General features: G+C 47.4%; 1 protein-coding gene across 3 annotated transcripts in view; it reads right to left on the bottom strand.

The window, feature by feature from the left end:
* Positions 1–23017, bottom strand: part of LOC138753986 (zinc finger MIZ domain-containing protein 1-like) — a 196940-nt gene that overhangs the window by 153944 nt on the left and 19979 nt on the right. For all 3 annotated transcript variants that reach the window (XM_069917661.1, XM_069917664.1, XM_069917662.1), the window contains exon 2: positions 14716–14844. In XM_069917661.1, the coding sequence (XP_069773762.1) occupies positions 14716–14784 (69 nt within the window). In that variant the 5' untranslated portion in view covers positions 14785–14844. The remainder of the gene's footprint in view (positions 1–14715; positions 14845–23017) is intronic.

The raw sequence follows: 23017 nt of genomic DNA, 5'->3' as shown, positions 1-23017 counted from the left end.
CACCAAGGTATATTCATCCATCCCATCATGGCCCATCCCTTCACAAGCGAAGATGAACACGGTGCCTTGTAGTTTTTCAGTTTTAGGCACCGTGTGTCAGGGCAAAGACTTGGAGGCGAGTGCTTGCCCAGGACAAACGCCTCCCTCTGGGTCCCATGCCACTGAGCCTGGCAGAATACAAGGCACGACAGCCAGAGTGACATGGGATTGCCCTGCAATGGTCTGTTTCAAGACCGCGCTCGCTAGCCATTGTCCTTATGGTTCCTTTGCCCACCGAGTATACTGCTGCAGACCACTATGGAAATTGTTTTTCACGCTCTGTCACAGCTGCCAGCCCCTGCTGCCAGAATGACGTGCTATTTGCCCATAGCTGGGGCCCATAGCTGAGGGCTGGAGAGCCGAGCCCGGGGATATGAAGTCAGAGTTGCCTTCTCCTAGCCTTTGGCCGAAGAGGCAAAACCTGCAAGGCAGCAGGTGGTTTGAACTCAGAGTTTACCGTCTCTTAGACTTTGTCTAAAGAGGCTTCGCCCTCAAGGCAGCAGGTATATACACATGCACAATTATCCCCATAAAGAAATGGAAATATTTGGGATGATTTACTCGGTCTCACAGCCTGTGAGAAGAAGCTATTCTCCAACCTGGCAGTCCTGAGTTTGATGCTCCGTGTACCTTCTTGATGGTAGTTGGCTAAAAATGGAAAATTAAAGGTATTAAAGGATAATGGTTAAAGCTGCGGTAAGTGGTGGTGTAGTTCAAGCATTCTCTTCTGGGGGCCACAGCAACATTTAAGGAGGGGCCACAGTTGAAATCACAAAATATTTCTGAAGTCGGAGGAAACCAACTGAACTTGATTGCTTCACTGGGAAGGGGGCCCATAAACTACCACTAGGCTGAGCTTCAGTAAGGCCACCACCACCCCCCTGCCCCCACCCTTCATTGAATAAAGTGAATTTGTTCCATTTATTAGCCTTTGGGCGTGATGCCCTCACATGTTCTAAATTTATCCGCTGGGACATGCTGGGAATACACCAGTTGGTGTTTGGTTGCATGAGAAGAGGAAAATCAAACAAAACTTTACCTTACAGAAGGTGTCTGCCAGCCCTGAATAATTTGAAAGTCTGTTAGTTACAAAAGGATAAGTAAAATCAGTTCTAAGTCTCAATACAAAATAACACAGAAGGGAGAGTCTTTTTTAAAAGACTAACCCTCCCGCGAGCAAAGCTGTAGGAGCCGAACGACGCTGCAGGAGGCAGACTTGTGCCCTCATACAAACGCGAGCATTAATTGACATGTCCGGTGGAGCCAGAATTGATAGATGCGGATCGCGAGCTTTGATTGACGGGTGGACCCAGGACAAATGTGAGCCCATATTGACAAGTGGTTACATTGGTTTACCAGTGGTTGTGATGGGCTCCCTTACCTTCCAGGCCCCTAGGCTTCAGCCTACTCAGCCTAATGGTCAATCTGCCGCTGGTCTTCGGAGTGGGGGGGGGAGGTGGGGGGGTGAACCACAACCAAAAGAAGAATGAATGGCTGATTTAGGTATTTGCATCATCCAATAGGAATCATTCCTGCTCCCCTATATCACTGGATGCTTTCTGTATTCCCGACATTTTCTGTTTCTTTATACCTTTTCCAGACAAAATGTCCCCTATCGTCAGACTCGCTCCACAGCAGATGCAATATCGCTGGCTCTCCACTCAGCTCTGGATCACCTCAAAAACAGTAATTCATACATACGGCAGCTCTTCATCGACTACAGCTCAGCCTTCAATACCGTTATTCCCTCAGTGCTGGTCTATACTCTACTCTGCAACTGGATCCTTGACTTTCTCATTGGAAGACCATAGTCAGAACAAATTGGAAACAGCATCTCCTCCTCATTGATCATCAACACAGGCACACCCCAAAGATGTGTGCTTAGCCCACTGCTCTACTCATTATACACACACGACTGTGTGGTCAGGTACAAATTCAATGGCATCTCCAAATTTGCCGATGACACCACAGTTGTCGGCAGAATCACAAACGGCAATGAGGAAGCGTACAGGAGGGAGATGGATCAGCTCGTTGAATGGTGTCATATCAACAACCTTGCGCTCAACGACAGCAAAACCAAAGAGATGATTGCGGGCTTCAGGAGGAAGTAAGGGGAACATGACCCAGTCCTCATCGAGGGCTCAGTCGTGGAGAGGGTCAAGAACTTCAAATTCCTGGGTGCCAACATCTCCCAGAATCTGTCCTGGAGCCTCCATGTTGATGCAATCACAAAGAAGACTCGCTAGCAGCTATATTTTGTGTGGTCTCTTGAGGAGATTCAGGATGTTACCAAAAATTCTCGTAAATTTTCACAGGTGTACCGTGGAGAGCATTCTGGCTGGTTACATCACTGCCTGGTACAGAGGCGCCAACGCTCAGGACAAGAATAAACTCCAGAGGGTTGTTAACTAGGCCTGCCACATCACAGACACCAGACTTCACTCCATCAAGGACATCTACATGAGGCGGTGTCTTAAAAAAGCAGCTTCTATCCTCAAAGACCCCCCCACCCCCACCACCCAGGCCATGCTCTCTTCACTCTGCTACCATTGGGAAAAAGCTACAGGAGCCTAAAAAGCCGAGCACTCAGCATCACAAGGACAGCTTCTTCCCCTCTGCCATCAGATTCCTGAATAATCAATGAACCAAAGACACTGCCTTACTCTTCATGCACTTTTTAAAATTTCTAGTAATGTTGTTAAATGGTTATAACATGAATGTTTGCGCTGTGACGCTACCTCAAAACATTGAATTTTATGACTTGTTCATGACAATAAATCCTGATTCGACCCCAAGTCCATGCCCATCACCAACCACACTTTTCCACAAATCCTGCTCAAATCCCATTTTATTCCCAACAATGTTCCTACACCCACCCCTCCCAGATTTTCCCACTCAGGGGGAATTCACGGCGCCCAATTAACGCTCCGATCCTCACGTCTTTGGAATGTGGGAGGAAACTCATGCAGTTCGTAGCGAGAGCATGCAAACTCCACCCAGACAGCGGCGGAGGATGACCTCCCTCACTACTGTATTGACTTGCTGTTTCCAGCATTTTCTGGTTTTATTTCAGAATTTGCAGTTTGATTTTAAACTTGCGTTACCCCACTGGCAACGCCCTGTGGAGGATTCATGCCCTGAACTGCACATCAGAGAGGCGAGTCAACGTGATGGCCATGGAGAATGGGCTTGGCCAGTTTAATCAGAACATCTCGATCCTTGGTAGGCAAGTGGCCAATGTGTGGCAGGGTTCATCACAGGGAGGATGGCATTGCAATGCTGAAACAAGTGCACAGAACAGACGTAGAAAGGTTACCTCCCCTGGTGGGAGAGTCTAGGACGAGAGGGCAAAACTCCAGGACTGAAGGACATCTGCTGAGAACAGTTGTGGAGGCATTGCTTCAGCCAGAGGGTGGTAAATCTATGGAATTTGTACCACAGGCACTTGTGAAGGCAGGGTCATTGGGTGCGTTTAAGGCAGGTTCTGGACGAGCCAGGGCAGTGGGAAACTATATCAGCTCATGATTTGATGGGCTGAACGGCCTATTTCTGCACCTACATCTTAGAGTTTTATGGTCTGATATCAGCACCATCCTTCAAACTCCAAAAGCCTGTATGACTCTTGGTGCAACAGACACTGCAATCAGTGCTGTGAATGAAAACATTTAGACAGCAAATTACTCTTCAGTGCTATTTGAAGGCAGCTATCAAATTAGATTAAACCTGTACATACCAGTACGGTTGCATTCCACACACTGAGAAGACGTATTATGCAGCACACCTTTGATGCATACCTTGCTGAATTGGCAGGGCTCTGTGTTACATCTGATCTACCCCGTGCCAGTTCTCCAAAACTCTCAATACCTCAATCGTCTCCACCTTGTATATCAAGAGCAGCCATTCTCAGTCCCCTCAGGGCTCTGCTCAACGTTTAGGGGCCCCCTTCCTCGTGAAACAGCCAAGTTTAGTTGGATTCTTCTACACTTCTACCCCCCCATGCACCTTGGGCACCCCTTATCAAGGACCAGACTGTCACCCCACCCCCCGTTAAATGTGCAGTTTCCCCCAGAGGAGGGGGGAGGGGGAAATATGGCCCCTGTTGACAATGGCTGATCTAATGGTACATCCCTCACCACCCTGTGGGGCAGAGAATCCCAGCATTTCACTACTTAGAGAGATTAAATTTCCATGCATTCGAGTTTCAAATGACTGGTCACAACAACTCCCCTTGTTCACGACTCTCCCACCAGTGAAAACATCAAACTCCTTTAGAATCTTTTGAATAAAGTTACTCCTCATTTGTCCAAACTCAAACAGAAGAAATAGAAGTAGGAGTCGGCCATTAGGCCCGTCGACCCTGGTCAATGAGATCAAGGCAGATCTGATGACAGGCTCATCTCCATCTACCTGCCTTTTCCCCCCCCCCCCCACCATCCTTTAATTTCTCAACTATGAAAAAATCTATCCAACCTTGTCTTAAATACCTTTACGGAGGTCACGTCTACTGCTTCGATGGCAGCAATTCACCACCCTCTGGGAAAAGCAGTTCTTCCTCATCTCCATCCAAAATCTATCACCCTGGATCTTGAGGCTCCATCCCCTAGTTCTCGTCTTAAAGGACTGCCTTGTTCCAGAGAAAGAAGTTTGTGGGTTTAATTTTTACCTGAACAATCCAGGCTAGTTATTGAGTGTGCTCTGCAGTACTGAGGGACCATTGCAGTATTAAAGGTGTTGTCTTCTGGAGGAGCCCGAGGTCCCGCCTGCCTTCTCGGGTTCTCCAATATGGGTGTCGAGAGAGACCAAAACTGCTCACCCTCACTAACATTTGGGATTGGGTCACGAACTTTGGGGGCTTGCTGTGGGCAAGATTGCTGGCACCACGCAGCAGGATCACAGAAGCCCCTCATTAATATGAGAACCAGGCTAGTTTCCCAGGAATGACATCAACAGGGGATCAGTGGACCAGGGTGCGGGGGTGGTAGTGAAGAGCATGGCACGGTTGGCGTAACTGTTAGTACAACCTCTTTATAGCACCAGCGATTGGGACCAGGGTTCGAGTCCCACGCTGTCTGTAAGGAGTTTGTACGTTCTCTCCGTGTCTGCATGGGTTTTCCCCGTAGGCTCTGGTTTCCACCCGCCATTTAAACATACCAGGGTGTAGATTAATTAGATGGGTAGAACAGATCTCAAGGCCAAAATTACCTGTTACCATGCTGTATGTTTAAATTTCTTTTTAAATCAAATTTAAAAATTTTTTTTAGAAAAGCAGCAGTGTCCTGGAGATCGCCAGCCGAACTGAGTTTTGAACATGAAGCAACTCAGTGTTTCCCAAAGGAAAGTGATTAGGACTGGAGGCTGGGGGCAAGGGCAAGGGAATTGGGATTGCAATGGCTTCATTCCTAAATTCGGGTGCTCTTGGTGTGGAGTTTTCATGAACTCCGTGACTGTATAGGCTTCCCCGCAGGTGCTCCAATGTCACACCACGGTGTGTGAGTCAGCAGGTAAATCAGTCACTGTAAGTTTCCCCAATGCACGTAGGTGAGAGTTGACTCTTGGGTGGGGGGGGGGGGGGGGGTATGGAAGCAGGTGGGAATGTGCAGAGAATAAAATGGGATTCTTCTTTCTTCTGATGATCTATCCCATAGGAGGATGATGGTTCCTTTCAGTCAGTTTGTGGGGATTGATGAGGATACCCCTCTCCTCAGAAAGGAACAACATGTGCATGAATGGATTTAGGTGAGTCGGGGGTTGCACAGGTCCAGATCCACCCTCACGACATCCCCTCCCTGATCCAGCCGCCTGGTGAGGTCCAAGATGGCTGGGGGACGCTCTGTTGCAGTGAATGGCTAGACCAAGCTTCGATACAAGGGATGCCCTTTCCGCGCTTCGCGGCTCGTTTGCCAGAGGGCCACTGACCCTACAAGAGGCTCCACCCTTTGACAGGTCCTGCAGGTGTCTAGTCCCCCTCCGCACCAGACAAGCCTGGAGGGGGAGCAAGTTTAGTCGCCAACCAGCCAGCAGGGAGTACTGGGTTACATGGTACCAGTAGCACTCAGATGAGTGACCTGCCAATGAGATTACTGTAGGATTAGTGATGGTCAGTGCCAATTTGATGGGTCGAACAGCCCGTATCGCTGCTGTGTAGGTGCTGGCTTTAACTCAATGCACCAAGTAGCCTCTTTCTGTGCCATGACAGTACTCTGGCTCTGTGACAGAGAAGGCAGATTAACGATTCTCGGGGAAAGTGTGGAATGTGCACGTGGCTGGGCAACAGAGCCTTTCTTAGGATCTTTATCGTGTTGAACATTTTTGTTAAACTGTAGAGATTATTCTCGAGCAGCTGTATGGAGCTGCCAGCACAGCTGCACAAAGCGAGCTGCCTCAACGCCATGTTTGAAGGTCTGCTGTGATGTTGTTAATCGCAGGGCCTTGGGTTGTAGATATTGTTGTGCAATTAATTTTTTTAAACAGTACAGGAATGTGAACGACATAGGCTGGAGATGGATTGAACCACTGGGGACCAGTGATCACCGGCCCACACTCCCACTGACAGCACCCCAAGTTTGGTGCACCCTGGTCAGAGTACAACTCCCTCCTATACTGACTGTGTTGGGACCACGGCGGCGCAGTAAGTAGCAACACTAGTGACGGGGACCTGCACTCGAATCCCGCACTGTGAGGAGCTTGTACATTTTCCCCGTGTGGGTTTCCTCCAGATGCCTCCCATCCTTCAATAACGTACTGGGGTGGCGGGCCAATTGGTGGCTCATGGGCTAAAAGGGCCTGTCACCATGCTGAATGCACATCTAAATTTAAATTCACCAACCTCCTGGGGTGCAGCACAATGCTAGCCCTGCTCAGGACCAGGAGTAGCAACAGAAAGCAGGCAATGTGGCTCAGAACATCACGCAAACCTCCCAACCCCTCCGAGGGCTCCATCTAGGTCTCCTGCTGCCTGAGGCCAACATACATCACCCGCTTTTCTCTTGCTGGGGGGACAGTTGAAGACTGAAAGTGCACACCAACAAAGTCAGTTCCTCCTCGTCAACCATTAGGCTCCTGAATGAATCCCACCTCAGGGCTCTCGTGCTGCCCTTGCTTGGTGCTAATTCAGTGATTCTCAACCTTTTTGCGATCCCCTCCCCCCACTCCTCCTCAGTAATCCCTTACTGATCACAGACCACCTATGTCTGCAGGGTACATGGACTCTGTAACAAAGTATAGCCCTCTTTTGCTTGTTTGTGAAAACTGCTAAATCTCACCAGTAACTTGGGACCAAATGTTTACCTTGTTCAGGAAACAATCTGCTGGAGGAACTCTGTGAAAACATGACACTGGAGAAACTCAGCTGGTTAAACAGTGTCCTTAACAGATTTCCAACATTTTGGGCCTGAGACTTTCAACAAGGTATGGAAAAATGTCAGCAGGCGCCTGAACAAAATGGCAGTGGGAGAGGAGCACAGTGGATGAGAGAGAGAAGGCACAGTGACAAGCCTGGGGGGGGGGGGGGGGGCTCTATGAATGGGCAGGGAAAGAAGACGAGGGGAAAAGGGAGGAAAGGGAGAATGAAGATTAGGTTAGTAGAAACAGGAGACGTTAATACCGCCCGGTTCGAGAGAGCCCAGATGGGAAAAATCAACTGTTGTTCCTCCAATTTACAGGTGGTCTTGGTGGGATAGTACACGAGGCCAAGGGCAGACGTGTGAGCAAGGGACGCAGAACTGGCCATTGGGCGATCCCTGTCACTGATGCAGACAGAGCGAGGGTGCTCGGCGAATTGCTTTCTCAGTCTTCGCCCAGACTCTCCGATGTAGAGGATGCAGTAGATTGCTCCCACCAAGCCTGAAATGTTGGTTATGGATAGTTATCTTTGCTCTATAAAGGACACTGTTTGACCTGCTGAGTTTCTCCAGCATCGTGCTTTAACTTCAGATAACGGCATCTGCGGACTTTCACATTTTACTGCTAAAGCTACTCAGCGAGTCGAGCAGAATCACAGCTCAATGTTTTGGGTCGGATCCTGTCATTAGCTTTCTTGCTTTTTTAAACTGAGAGTGGTTGCTGCCTCCTGTTTACCCTCAAGGGAACTAGAGTCACAGGAACAATGGTGAGCTCAGCACTGCAAGGGCAAGGCCCGGTTCTATGTTAATTCATAGGGGGGGAAGTGAGAGCAACAGGGCCTGGTCCGCTGGTTATCAGGACCGTTATGCTACCCACAGACGAATAGCCTGCCTTTACTGTCCCTGGGCAACTGCCCCTCAGTGAGAGTCAACACACTCAGTGGAAGAAATGACAATCCATAATGTAGAAATCAAGTAAGAACAAAATGGTGGAGAAACTCAGCTGGTCAACAGTGCATTTTATATGGCAGAGATAAAGATGCATAACTGATGATTCAGGCTTGAGCCCGTCATCAAGGTATGGACAAAATGTAGGCCAGTGTCCAGACAAAATGGTGGGGGAAGGGGCCGGGGGCAGGAGCACAAGCCCACAGGCAGGAGGTAATAGGTGGATAGGGGAGGGAGGACACAGCAGTAAATGGGGGTGGGGAGGGAGGGAATGGTTCTGAGAATGGAGATGGAAGAGGGTGGAGAGCTTGAGGAAGGAAGGAGGGGGAGAACGGGGAGTGGGCTAGCAGAAACTGGAGAGGTCGCTGTTAATGCCATTTGGCTGGGGAGCGTCCAGACAGGAAATTAAGTGTTGCTCCTCCAATTTACAGGTGGTCTTGGTTTGACTGTGCACGAGGCCATTTCCCCTGTGTACTGGTGTGCCCGCCCTCCCTTATCCACCTATTACCTCCTGCGTATGCTCCGGCCCCTGCCACCCCCCACCATTTTGTTCAGGCGCCTGTCTACATTTTGTTCACACCTTGATGAGGGGCTCAAGGCCAAAACGTCGGTTCTGTATCTTTATCTTTGCTCTATAAAGGACAATGTTTGACCTGCTGAGTTTCTCCAGCGTCGTGTTTTAACTTCAACCACAGAGTCTGCTAGACATTCGTGTTTTACCGATGCAGAAATAAAGATTTTTTTAAAAATCCTGTATGCTTCAGATTCTGTTCGTTTGTTTTCGCCTTCTCTGTCGCTGGCAAGTCCAGCACTGACACAGTTAAAACACTCCCTTAATTAGCAGTCGACCAAGCCTGAATCATGTCCTTTTTTTAAATTGTGCCAGGAGCCATGGAGCGGTTCACACAGTTCCTATGCCAACAGCCGGCACTGCTCTAATGATGTGTAGGCTTGCTTATAAAACTCTGCTGTTCCCGAGAGGCAGTCGCACGCACCCGCACATGTGCGCGCGCATTTGCGCACAGGCACACAGATGCACCCACTGGTTTTATTCGCTCACACACTCTGCCACAGAACTCACATGGTCACATCATCTTCACCCTCACTGCAGTGAAACAGGGAAGTCTGCAGTTGCTGGGGTCAGATGCAATGCATAAATGCGCCAGAGAAAAGGTTGGCGTATCAATTAGTGCCATGCTGTTTCAGCGGCAGTGATCAGGGCCAGGGTTCCAATCCCACACGGTCTCCCATGTCTGCCTGGGTTTTCTCCCATCCTTCAAAAACGTATGGGTTTTTTTTTGTTTGTTAATTGGGCAGCATGGGTTCTTGGCTGAGAGGGCCCGTCACCATGCTATAGGTCTAAAAAAATTTTTTTAAACAAGTCAGCAGGTCACACAACATCTATGGGAAGTAAAAGGCAACCAACAATTGGAAGGGCCCAGGCAGGAACATTGGATACCCTTTACCATCCTGTGGCTACTGCGTGGCCTGCTGAGTTTCTCCAGCACCTTTGTGTATTCTTGCCAGTTCTCCTCAGTGGGCCCCACAGCTCAACTCATCCAGAAGCAAGGACAACACTCAGCGGGCAGCTGGAATTTGAAATCAAGGAGCTTGAGGTGAAAGGTGAACTTACTCACTGGGACAGGCAGGATCCATAGGCGGAAAACAAAAAGTTACATTGATAATCCTTCCCACATCCCAGTGGTGACTCTGTCTTTCCAATGGTGTCACAACAGAGCAGAAGTCAGCCCATCGAGTCTGCTCCACCATTCTAATCATGAACTAGTTTGCCCTCCCACTCAGCCCCTCTCCCCGTAACCCTTGATGCCCTGACTAATCAAATACCTGTCAATCTCTGCCTTAAACACACCTAGCGACTTCGCTTCCACAGCTGTCTTTGGCAACAAGTTCCACAGACTCACCGCCCTCTGACTAAAGAAATGTTTCTCCAACAAGTACACTCCAAGAACTGACAATCGATCCTCATATACTAACCCTTTCATTTCTGGCATCATTCTAGGAAATCTTCGCTGAACCCTCTCCAACGCCAGCATGTCTCTTCTCAAATACGGCACCCAAAACTGTACCCAGTGAGGCCTCACCAGTGTCCTATAGAGTCTCTTCCCTGCCCTTGTGCGCAATCCCTCTAGGGTGACCAAGGGTAAGAGTAAGAACAGGAAGGTAGTGCAGGAGTCTCCTGTGGTCATCTTCCTGAAAAACAGATATTTCGCTTTGGATGTTGTTGGGGGAGATGGCCCATCAGGAGAAGGCAGCAGTAGTCAGGGTCAGGGCACTGTGAGTGGCTCTGCTGTGCAAGAGGGCTGGAAAAAGAGTGGTAGGACAATAGTCATAGGGGATTCAATTGTAAGGGGAATATACAGGAGCTTCTGTGGCCGTAAATGGGACTCCCAGTTGGTGTGTTGCCTCCCGGGTGCAAGGGTCAGGGATATCACGGAGCGGCTGCAGGGCATTCTGGATGGGGAGGGTGAACAGTCAACTGTCGTGGTCGATGTTGGTACCAACGACATAGGAAAAAAGTGGGATGAGGTCCTACAAGCAGAATTCAGGGAGCCTGGAAGGAAGTTAAGGAGTAGGACCTCTAGGGTAATAATCTCTGGACTATTGCCAGTGCCAAGAGCTAGTCACAGTAGGAATTGCAGGATAGATAGAATGAATATGTGGCTTGAACAGTGGTGTAGGAAGGAAGGGTTCAGATTCTTGGGGCATTGGAATCGGTTCTGGGGCAGATGGGATCAGTTCAAACAGGACGATCTCCATCTGGGCAGGGCTAGGATCAATGCCCTCGGGAGAGTGTTTGGTAGTGCTGTTGGGGAAAGTTTAAACTAATGTGGCAGGGGGATGGGATCAGGAATAGAGAGACGGAGGGGTTTAGCATGAGGGAAGAAGTCGGAGATAGGAGGATGAAAAGCAAAAGAGGCAGGCAGGTAACCTCAGGGCAAAAATGTAAAAGGGCCACTTTACAGCATAATGGTGATAGGGTTAAGACCTTGTGCCTTAATGCAAGGAGTATTCGTAATAAGGTGAATGATTTGAATGTGCAGATAGCTGTAAATGACTACGATATAGTTGGGATCACAGAGACATGGCTTCAAGGGGACCAAGGCTGGGAGCTTAACATTCATGGATTTTCAATATTCAGGAGGGACAGACAGAAAGGAAAAGGAGGTGGGGTAGCATTGTTGGTTAGAGAGGAGTTAAAAGCAATAGAAAGGAAGGATGTTAGCTTGAATGATGTGGAATCAATGTGGGTAGAGCTGCAAAATGTAAGGGGGCAGAAGACGTTAGTGGGAGTTGTATATAGACCACCTAACAGTAGTAGAGGTTGGGGATGGCATTAAACAGGAAATTGGAAATGCGTGCAACAAACACAAGACAGTTATAATGGGTGACTTTAATCTCCATATAGACTGGATGAATCAAATTGGTAAGGGTACTGATGACGATTTCTTAGAAGGTATATGGGATAATTTTCTAACCCAATATGTTGAAGAACCAACGAGGAAACAGGCCATTCTAGACTGGGTTCTGAGTAATGAGGAAGAGTTAGTTAACAATCTTGTTGTGCGAAGCCCTTTGGGCAAGAGTGACCACAATATGGTGGAATTTTACATTAGGTTGGAAAGTGACTGGGTTAATTCTGTAACTCAGGTTCTGAACTTAAAGAAGGGTGACTTTGAGGGTATGAGACACGAATTGATTAAGTTAGATTGGCAAATGTTACTTAAAGGATTAACTGTAGAAAGGCAATGGCAAGCATTTAAGGATCACCTGGATGAAATACAGCGTTTGTTCATCCCCGGTTTGGGAAAAGAATAACTCAAGGAGGGTAGTACATCCTTGGATAACAAGGGAAATCAAGTGTAAAGAGGAAGTGTATAGACTTGGCAGGAAAGATAGAATACCAGAGGATTGGGAGAAATTCAGAGTTCTACAGAGGAAGACAAAGGGATTAATCAGGAAAGGCAAAATAGATTGAGAGAAAGTTGGCAGGGAACATAAAAAGTGACTGCAAAACTTTTTAATTGATATGTAAAGAGAAAGAGACTAGTAAAGACAAATGTGGGTCCCTTGCAGTCAGAAACAGGTGAATTGGTCATAGGGAACAAGGACATGGCAGACCAATTAAATAACTATTTTAGTTCGGTCTTCACTAGGGAAAATATGAATAATCTTCAGGAAATAATAGGGGACCATGGGGCTAATGTGATGGAAGGACTGGGGAAAATAAGTGTAAGTTATGAGGTTGTGTTGGATAAATTGAAGGGATTAAAGGCAGACAAGTCCCCAGGGCCAGATGGTCTGTATCCCAGAGTGCTAAAGGAAGTACCCATGAAATAGTGGATGCATTGTTGATAATTGTTCAAAACTCTTTAGATTCTGGAGTAGTTCCTGAGGACTGGAGGGTGGCTAATATAACTCCAATTTTTAAAAAGGGAGGGAAAGAGAAATCAGGGAGTTATAGACCGGTTAGCTTGACATCGGTAGTGGGGAAAATGTTAGAGTCAGTTATTAAAGATGTGATTGCGGCACATCTGGAAAGTGGTGAATTCATTGGTCAGAGCAGCATGGTTTTATGAAGGGAAAATCGTATCTGACTAATCTTATTGCATTTTTTGAGGATGTAACTAGTAGAGTGGATAGGGGAGAACCAGTAGATGTGGTTTACCTGGATTTTCAGAAGGCTTTGGATAAGGTCCCACACAGGAGATTACTATACAAACTTAAGGCACACGGTATAGGGGATATGGTATTGAGGTGGATAGAGAATTGGTTGACAGATAGAAAGCAAATTAAGAATAAACGGGTACTTTTCAGAATGGCAGTCAGTTACTAGTGGGGTACCACAAGGCTCAGTGCTACGACCCCAGTTATTTACGATATATATTAATGATTTAGATGAGGAAATAGAAAACACCATTTCCAAGTTTGCAGACAACACGAAGCTGGGTGGCATTGTGAGCTGTGTAGAGGCTATTAAGAGTGTGCAGGGTGACTTGGACAGGTTGGATGAGTGGGCAAATGCATGGCAGAAGCAATATAATGTGGATAAATGTGTGGTTATCCACTTTGGAGGAAAGAATGGGAGGGCTGAGTACTATCTTAATGGTATCCAATTAGGAAAAGGGGAGATGCAAAGAGACCTGGGTGTCGCTGTGTATCAGTCATTAAAAGTGGGCAGGAAGGTGCAGCAAGCAGTAAAAAAGGTGAATGGTATATTGGCATTCATATCAAGAGGATTCGAGTACAGGAGCAGAGAGGTATTGATGAAGTTGTATAGGGCCTTGGTGAGACCTCACCTGGAGTACTGTGTTCAGTTTTGGTCTCCTTATCTGAGGAAGGACATCATTGCCATGGAGAGAGTGCAGAAAAGGTTGACCAGATTGATACCAGAGATGGGGGGACTTGCATATGAAAAAAGGCTAGAACGACTGGTCTTGTACTCGCTGGAGTTTAGACGATTAAGAGGAGATTTAATAGAAACGTTCAAAATTATTAAGGGATTTGACAGGCGAGATGCAGGAAGATTGTTCCCAATGTTGAGCAAGTCTAGAACCAGGGGTCACAGTTTAAGGATAAAGGGGAAGTCCTTTAGGACTGAGATGAGGAAGAATTTTTTCACTCAGAGGGTGGTGAATTTATGGAATTCTCTGCCACAGGAAGTGATTGAGGCCAGTTCCATAGCTATATTTAAGAGAGAGTTAGATTTAGTACTTGTGACTAGGGGGAATCAGGGGGTATGGAGAGAGAGCTGGAACAGGGTACTGAGTGGATGATCAGCCATGATCAAAATGAATGGTGGTGTAGGCTTGAAGGGCCTATTTTCTATGTTTTCTGTTAAATGAACGCCATCAGTGCATTCGCCTTCTTCACCACCGACTCAACCTGGAGGCTAACCTTTAAGGCATCCTGCAAGAGGACTCCCAAGTCCCTTTGCACCTCCAAATTTTGGATTTTCTCCCCATCTAAATAATAACCTGCCCGTCTATTTCTTCGACCAAAGTGCACAACCATTCACTTTCCAACATTGGATTTCATCTGGCACCTCTTTGCCCGTTCTCCTAATCTACCCAAGCCTCTCTGCGGCTCTATTGAATCCTCAGCACCACCTATCATCTGCAAATTTAGCCACAAAGCCGTCTATACTGTAATCCAAATCATTTATATTAAACGCAAAAAGAACCGGTCCCAACACCGACCCCTACGGAACGTCACTGTTAACCGGCAGCCAACCAGAATAGGATCCCTTTATTGCTACCAACCAGCTAATGCTCTACTCATGCTAGTTATCCATCCTGTAATTCCATGGGCTCTCATCATGATGACTTACGTGCGGCACCTTGTCGAAGGCCTTTTGAAAGTCACGTACCTGCTTAATACACAGGAGCCGGTCATTGGTCTGTTGAATGTGTCTGTCCAGAGACGCGAGACTGTTCATCCTGTCGACTGTTGGGCGGCCTCAACAGGTCTGCTAACAATTTCCCAGACCCAGCCTCACCTGTAAATGGGAAGTGCATGTGAGCACAGGTGAAGTGCAGGCATAAGACACAGCAAGTCTGACAATAAGCTTCACGGGACAAAACTGGGCAGAAAGAACAGCAGAGAGGTCACCGATGAAGAAAGAAGCGGGGCTTAAAGGAAGAGTAAGAAGTGATTAACTGTGCAAGAAAGTGTGACACTGTAGTCACCACATCAAATGGTGCCTGCTTCGACAACTGAGACTGAATCAGGTCTGCAGTGAAACATGAAGGTCTGTAGACACTGTAGTTGAAGTAAAAACAAAGCTGGAGAAACTCAGCAGGTCAAACGGCGTCCTTTTCATTGCAAAAATAAAGATACGATTTTATCTCTGCTATGCCTTCAAGACTCCATACCACGATGGAAGGCGAGAGCCCAAAATGTAGTTTGTGTCTTCATCTTTGCTGTATAAAGTGCACTGTTTGACCTGCTGAGTGCCTCCAGCATTTTGTGTTTTTATTGTCCCCATTTCTCCCTTGAAGCGATGAGTCGGTGTGTGGAGGTTACTTGAACGTTAATTCCACAAGGGGATTCTCAATTCTGAATGTAGATGATCCCGTTGCCTTGAAGTGTTTCCCTCCTGAATCGTTTTCCCTACCCGTTCAGCTTGCCAAAGGCACTGGTGTTGGAAAAGGCACCCAATACTTCCTTGAGAGACAACCATTGGACAGTAAACACTTGAATCCGGAAGCACTCCTTTCTACAAAGCTTGCCAACCAAATTCACGTGTTTAGTTACTGCACTGTTGTTTGTGGAGCTCACTGTGAAGATATTCAAGTTGATGATCACCCAATTGTTCCAGTACACCCCAATGGACCACTTCCTCCAGTTCACGGTGCAGAACACGCACACAGGAATAAACACACATACAAAGCCATACAGTATGTACCTATTGTATCTGCCTCATCTCCTGCAGTCAACCATAACCGCATTTGGATGGCCAGGAGTCATGCAGCAAGAGACAGGTGCAAGAGAAATGCAAGTCTCGCTTTTTCCTTTAACCGACCAAAGATGTTTGATTTAGCTGGTGCCAAGACTGATGAGGCAGTGTTATTTTAATTATTATATTCAACTACAGCTTGCAGTCAAAATATATAATTACTGTGTAAATTGGCAAGGTCAGTCACAAGTCAAGGTTAGCTGTTCATCAGAGTTTGAAAAACAGCAAGTAATGTACCACAAATAACTTTTTTGGTCAGGCACAGGGCATCGTCTGTTAATATTTCTCCCTCCCTGGACTCATCTATCCCTCTCCTGGCCAGGGTGGAGGGCACCCCCTCATTGACACAGAGCCTCAACAAGTACTTCACTCAAGAACTTCTAGGGCACCCTGGTTAAGAAAAGTGGTCCCATCTCATTTATCCCCTGATTACCTGACCCATGTCTGAGGATCTGTCCTGGAGCCTCCACAATGATGCAAAGAAGGCTTGCCAATGGCTATACTTTGTGACGTGTCTGAGGAGGTTTGTTATGTCATTGAAGACTCTCAAACTTCTACAGGTGGACCATGGAGAGCATTCTGGTTGGTTGCATCATGCCTGGTATGGAAGCACTCTCAGGACAAGAATAAACTCGCAGGCCCCAAGCGTCATTCCATCAAGGACATCTACATCAAGGACTCAGCCGAGTCTTAAAAATAGCAGCCTCTATCGTCAAAGACCCCCACCACCCAGGCCTTGCCCCCTTCACTCTGCTGCCATTGGAGAAAAGGTACAGGAGCCTAAAAACGAGTACTCAGCGGCACAAGGACAGCTTCTTCCCCTCCGCCATATATTCCTGAATCGTTAATGAACCAAAAACACTTTTCGTCCACTATTATTTTTATTTTTTATAGCAATGTTGTAAGATAGTTATAATATGAAGGTTTGCAATGTGACGTTGCCACAAAACACCGAATTTCATGACTTGTTCATGACAATAAATCCTGATTCTGACATAACTATCCACTCAACATCATCAGCTGGGAGAACCCTGTGACCGACTGCTCTGAAACAAAATGCAGTAGTGAACATTACGCTGCAGAAGAGCTGATCTTCCAGTGACCACTCATTTAAATTCTCCGTCCTGTTCCCTTGCTGACCTGTCTGCCCATGGTCCCGTGCACTTCCAACCTGAGACCACGTGCAAATTGGAGGACTAACACCTCATCTTCCATCTGGGCACCACATTGCCATTTGAACCTGGCAATTTACATGGAATCTAGCAGTTCACCTGCCAGCATGAATGTTCCGAACCTGGTGGTGGGGAGGGTACAAATCAGCGCGGGACTGATATAACCCAGGAGGTTGTATCAGAGCCGAACCGTGTCGACTCGGATCCATCGTGAAAGGGCCAACATCCCTTGGGACGTCACCGCTGGAGGTTTGGGCCCCTCCCTTAGATCTGCGATAGCGGGTATTTAAAGCAAGGATCCGGGATTTCATGGTCCAGTGTGAACAGGCCACCTGGTATTTCAAAACGGGTTGTTCACACACCTATTTAGCTGGTTGGTAGTGTGAAATGGACTATCAACTTCTCTGGTTTCCATTAAACACTATCCCCTGTCTTCGCTACCCTGTAACCTTTCCACTAGCTTTCTCTCTCCCCCGCTCTGTCTCACATTTTCCCCCTCTCATCTCTCGTCTGTTGGTCTGGACAACTCCCCCTCCCATTCTCTCTTCAGTCTTTATTTAGATGCCTGCCTGTTTTTTTTAAACCTAAGCCTTGAAGGGTTCAGACTTGAAGCCGCGGTAATATATCTTTACTTCCTATAGACGCTGCGAGACCGGCTGAGTTCCTCCAGCAATTCCTGTGTGTTTTTACTACCATCACAACGCCTGCAGACTTCCGTGCTTCACAACATTACACTGACACTCCCCATAACCACGTTCCTCACTAACCTCCTCCAATCCTCCAACACCTTCAATTTATACCAGCTACAAAGCTGCTGTCTCACAGCTTCAACCACCTGGGTTCAATCCTGATTTCAGATGCTGCCTGTGTGGAGTTTGCACACTCTCCCTGTGACCGCATGGGCTTCCCCCAAAACGCTGGAGAAACTCAGGAGGTCAGGCAGCATGCTTAGAATGCTACACACAGTAGAACTTTCGGCCAAAGACCCTTCATTTGGAAGCACGTGTAGACTTCTTGTTTAACTCAGATTGGAAGGTTTATTAACTGATTTGAATTGTTGCTGGTGTGCACGTGAGTGACAAGGATCTGGGGGGACTGTCGGGTTTGAGTACGATCAGAATAAATGAGTGGTTGATGACGCTGGAAAACAAAGATTTTGCTTCATGAACGTTTTGGGGTGTATTTTGTGGATTTTGAAATGTTGATCACCAAAATCACCTTAAAAATTTCCTATCACATACCGCTTTATAAATATAACTAATTTTTGTGATTTCCTGACATACTTCAAGCGTACAAAACCATGAAGTACAAAATGTAATTGAAAATTCATTTTCTGCATTCGCACTTGGACTCCTTCCCTGCTGATCTTGGTGCAGTCGGTGACAAACACGGTGAAAGGTTTCACCAGGACATTGTGACCATGGAAAAGCAGTATCAGGGCAACTGGAATCCATCAATGCTGGCCAACTATTGTTGAACACTGACGTGAGAGGCATCAGATGCTGAGTACAAATGAAAATCAGCGGCAAAACATTTTTAGGTCAGTTGAACCAATGCAATGTGTCAGCATCATTATTCAATTAAACATGGTAAATTCAATAAAAGTTTCTCCAACTTCCGGCAGCAAATCTGAAATTAGCTTTGTGTTCAGCTTGAAGTTGTAAATCATAATCCCTTTTTTTTCAGGAAGCAAACCTTTTGGAAAAAAAATTGTTGGACGTGCCAGGAGAAGGTCAAGAACTTCACATTTCTGGGTGTCAACATCTCTGAGGATCTCTGTCCTGGAGCCTCCACATTGATGCCATCATGAAGAACACTTCCCAACAGCTGTACTTTACGAGGAGTTTGAGGAAGTTTGGTAGGTCACTGAAGACTCTCGGACCGTGGAGAGCATTCTGGCTGGTTGCATCAATGTCTGGTACAGAGGCACCAACTCTCAGTACAAGAAAAATCTCCAGAGGGTTGTTAACCCGGCCTGTGACATCACGCGCACCAGACGCCCCTCCACTGAGGGCATCTACAGGAAGCAGATGTCTATCCTCAAGGACCCCCACCAAATAGACCATGCCCTCTTCACTGAACCAAATCCAGGTCATTGAAGCTCTGCTTGATTGAAAGTGTTCATCTGCCAGGTTCAAGGTAATGAGAGTGCGCATTTTAGACACTAAGGGAATGGAGAAGATTGGAGAACAAGGTTAGGAAAATCGATAGACGGATGGATCGTACTTGTTCCGAACAAGTACTGAGCAGGTCCCAGAGCCGTGGCCGGCTGCAACTGAACCATGACTCTCACTCGAGGTCCCATTTAGATGGGGAATGAGCTGACCTTGGTCAGGGTAAGCAAAAGGCCCTCTTGCACAGGGTTCCTTCTCAGAGTTCCAGGGCTCGGAACACGGTGAGCTCCCAGCTGAAGGCCTCACACCAAGATCCCCCACCACCTCCAATCCCTCCTCCACCCAGTCAACTGAGATACTCGGGGGTGAGGTACCACTGTTAAAACAAATAGAAAACGAAAGGTCTAAATCTGGCAAAAAACCTGGGAAATGGCTTCAACCGTGGGAAGGGAAAAGTTGCACACTTCAAGACGGTCAACCAAGTTCTCTTGTGGCCACCCATTTCAATTCCCCGTCCCATTCCCTTAACGACACGTCTGTCCAAGGTTTCAGGCACTGCCAGACTGAGTTCACCCGCATACTGGAAGAACCCTCCAACCCAATGATATTAGCATCGACTTCTCCAGTTTCTTCCTCCCTATCACCTTTCCCCCAGCTCTGTCTCTCACTTCCCCTTTCCCTCCTTTCACAGAGCCAACCTCAATTCTCAACTCTCCTCTTATCGTATCCACTTAACACCTTTGGTTGGTCTGGATTCCTCCCTTTGCCAGTCTTCATTCTGACACCTGCTTATACCTTGAAGAAGGACTCAGGCCCGAAACATCAGTAATATATCTTTACCTCCTATGGACGCTACAAGACCGGCTGAGTTCCTCCAGCATTTACTGTGTGTTTTTACTACAATCGGAGCATCTGCAAACTTCTGCGCTTCAACCAAAATCTCTTGGCAAACAGGAAGCTTTGCAGATGCTGTATAACTGAAAGAGACACGCAAACAGCACTGGAGGAACTAAGCAGGTCACAGAAGGCAACGGGACAGTCAGTGTCTTGGACTCAAATTCTCCACGTCAACTTCTCTGCTGATGCTTTGTTGTAAGCCTCCGCTGACCCTTGGCCTCAAGGAGCGCAGGGTGAAAGAAGGACTTCTGTCGCCCCCATTACCTGGGCTGGGAAAGAGAACTCCAGCCCAGGCCAGTACATCACCCTTGGTACCCAGAACCCCACTGCTGCTCACCCCTGTGCAGGCTGATCAATATCATTCGCAGCACGTCTCCACACGCGCAGCGGTGGGAAACGCTTTCCCCACACATGCCATATGTTTTCTACAGGCTTGTGTCGAGGAGGCTTAAATATTTCCCCAAGTGTCATCGTGTAAACCAACATCTGCATGCTGTCATGAGAAGTTACTGCAGTGCCCTGCACTGGAACAAAATGAGCGTTTGTTTCGTTGGCTCGGAGGAGGGGGGGGGGCAGGGTAACCCTTTCTGTTTGACAATGCCTTCACTCACAACATGACCTCTTTTCAATCTCCTTCATTTGTGTCTTTATCAGGATTTATTAGTCTCGCCTGCACTGGGCTCAACCTCGTTGCCGTAGAAACAGCAGCAGCATTTGCCTCCGAATCAATACAGGCAGCAGCACACACTCCTGCCGCAGTCATTAAGTCCATTTCTGTTAACCTAAACAATGTGATTAAAACAATGACTACATCTCCCTCGGTGCTGCAGTGTTCTGCTCAACACTTTGGCCGAATTAACATTTTAGGCTCCTTCTCCCTCCACCAGAGACAGTTTTTCACTGAGCGCCGTCGCGCACTGCAGCCCGTGTTCCCAAGTCACTCCCACCATCCCAAGGCCACGCAGAGTCACAGCGACCATGAATGGGGGGGGGGGGTGCAGAACAATTCCTCGTGACATTATGCGAATGTGGATTAATGTTCGTCTCTTGCACCATCACTGCGTTCCACACAAAACATGGAGCAGAGAATCTGGCCACTGTTGCACCTGCAATTCCACCCCCCCCCCCCTTTCAATGTTGTAGATATTTTCATCCCCCCCACCCCACACACACACACACACACACACACACACACACACACACACAGGGATCAAGGGAAGAACGTTGCCACAGGACAGACATTTAAAAACACAGAAATGCCGGAGGAACCCGCAGCACCCATGGGAGGGGAAGACACATTACTAACGTTTCAGGCCTGAGGCCTTCTTCGAGGTGCGAGTAAAAAGCAGGCAGGCGTTGGAATTGAAAGAAAGGGCGGTGGGGGGTGGTGGAGGGGAACAGACCACAGACAAAAGGTATTAGTTGGATATGGAGGCCAGGAGAGAGGAAAAGTGAGAAATGATTAGGGGAGGCAGAGTGGATTCTGTGATGCTAAAGGAAAGGGGAGAGGGAGAGGGAGATGCAGGGGGTGGGGTAAAACAGAAACCAGAAAAGTCTATGTTAATGCCATCAGGTTGGAGGGTGCCCAGACGGAAGATGAGGTGCTGTTCCTCCAATTTACTGGCGGTCTCAGTCTGGCAGTGCATGAAAGGATAGGCAGGCCCATGATCAGTTGGAGATTTGGACAGAGAAATGGCAGGTGGAGTTTAATCCAGACAAATGCGAGGTGTGAAACACCAAAGTCTGCAGACACAAGTGATTGCAGTAAAACCACAGAAATGCTGAAGGAACCCAGCAAGGACTCACAGCGTCCAGGGGAGGCAAAGATACTTCATCAACATTTCGGGCCTGAGCCCTTCCTCAAGGTATTTAGTGTTCAGAGGGATCTTGGGGGTCCACAAAAGGGTGGATGAGGGTTATGGGGAAGAAGCATGCGATGCTCGCCTCTGTGGGTGAGCGCACACAAGGCGGGAAGTCACGTAGCAGCTCGACTTTGGGGAGGCCTCACTGGCAGCAACATGTGCAGTTCTAGTCATCACATTTCAGGAAGGATATTGAAGCTTTAGAGAAGATGCAGAAGAGGGTAGGATAGGTAGGACAACCTTGGAATGGTTTTTGATCAGACCCCTGCCGACATTTTGCTCATACCCTGATGTAGGGCTCAAACCCGAAACGCTGGTTATACATATCTTTACCGTATAAAGTGGCTAAATATTTTCTCCCATCTTCACCAAAGGCTTAAGTGTTAATTCAGAAAATATTTATTTTTACAATTTTAAACGTGTGTATTTTTTTTACATTTTACTTTATTCTTGTATATTTTTTTAATTTATTTTCCTCAATTATTTGTCAGTGGCTTGAGGTTGCTGGTTGCTTGAATCCCATATACCAGGGGTTTTACTGTATTACAGTTTCATCCCCCAATGTTCCTGGTGGCCCTGCCTCTGTACTTACGTCTTACTGAAGTTGCAATTGGAAAATGTCACCAGATAGGCTGTATCTAGAGTATCGTGTCCCATTCTGGTCACACTGCACGAAGGACGGTGAAGCCGCCTGGGTGCAGGAGAGGGGGCAGTGGTCGTGTGTTCAGAGGATCTCCTTGTGCTTTGGAGTTGGCGAAACTAGCTCTTCACGAGTTGAGGTGATGGGCGATCGAGGGAGTGGAGTGAGCAGTCTGCCTGCCCCTCTCTTGGGGTTACATCCGTGCCCGTGCTGTGTTGAGGCGGAAGCATGCAGTATCTGAGGGGAGGTGGCCAAGTTCCAAGAACTGTGAAAGGCAGTTGTAATTACGCTTCTTGCAGTTTTGTTGCCACACGTGGTGGTTTTTAGTTATTGCTCTATGTGTGTTTTGCAATGTACTTTTAATAAAGTTTGTATGTTTAATTTTTAAAAATGACGAGGAAGCAATAGAGAGAGTGCAGAAGAGCTTCACTGGGCTGCCACCCGGATTCTATAAAAATTATGAGGGGCATAGATAGTGTCTTTTCAACAGGGCAGGGATGTTGAGAAGTAGGGCTCATAGGTTTAAGG

This window comes from Narcine bancroftii, chromosome 2 (assembly GCF_036971445.1).
Source record: "Narcine bancroftii isolate sNarBan1 chromosome 2, sNarBan1.hap1, whole genome shotgun sequence".
NCBI classification, from domain to species: Eukaryota; Metazoa; Chordata; class Chondrichthyes; order Torpediniformes; family Narcinidae; genus Narcine; species Narcine bancroftii.
This window is presented reverse-complemented; position numbering and strand designations above follow the sequence as displayed.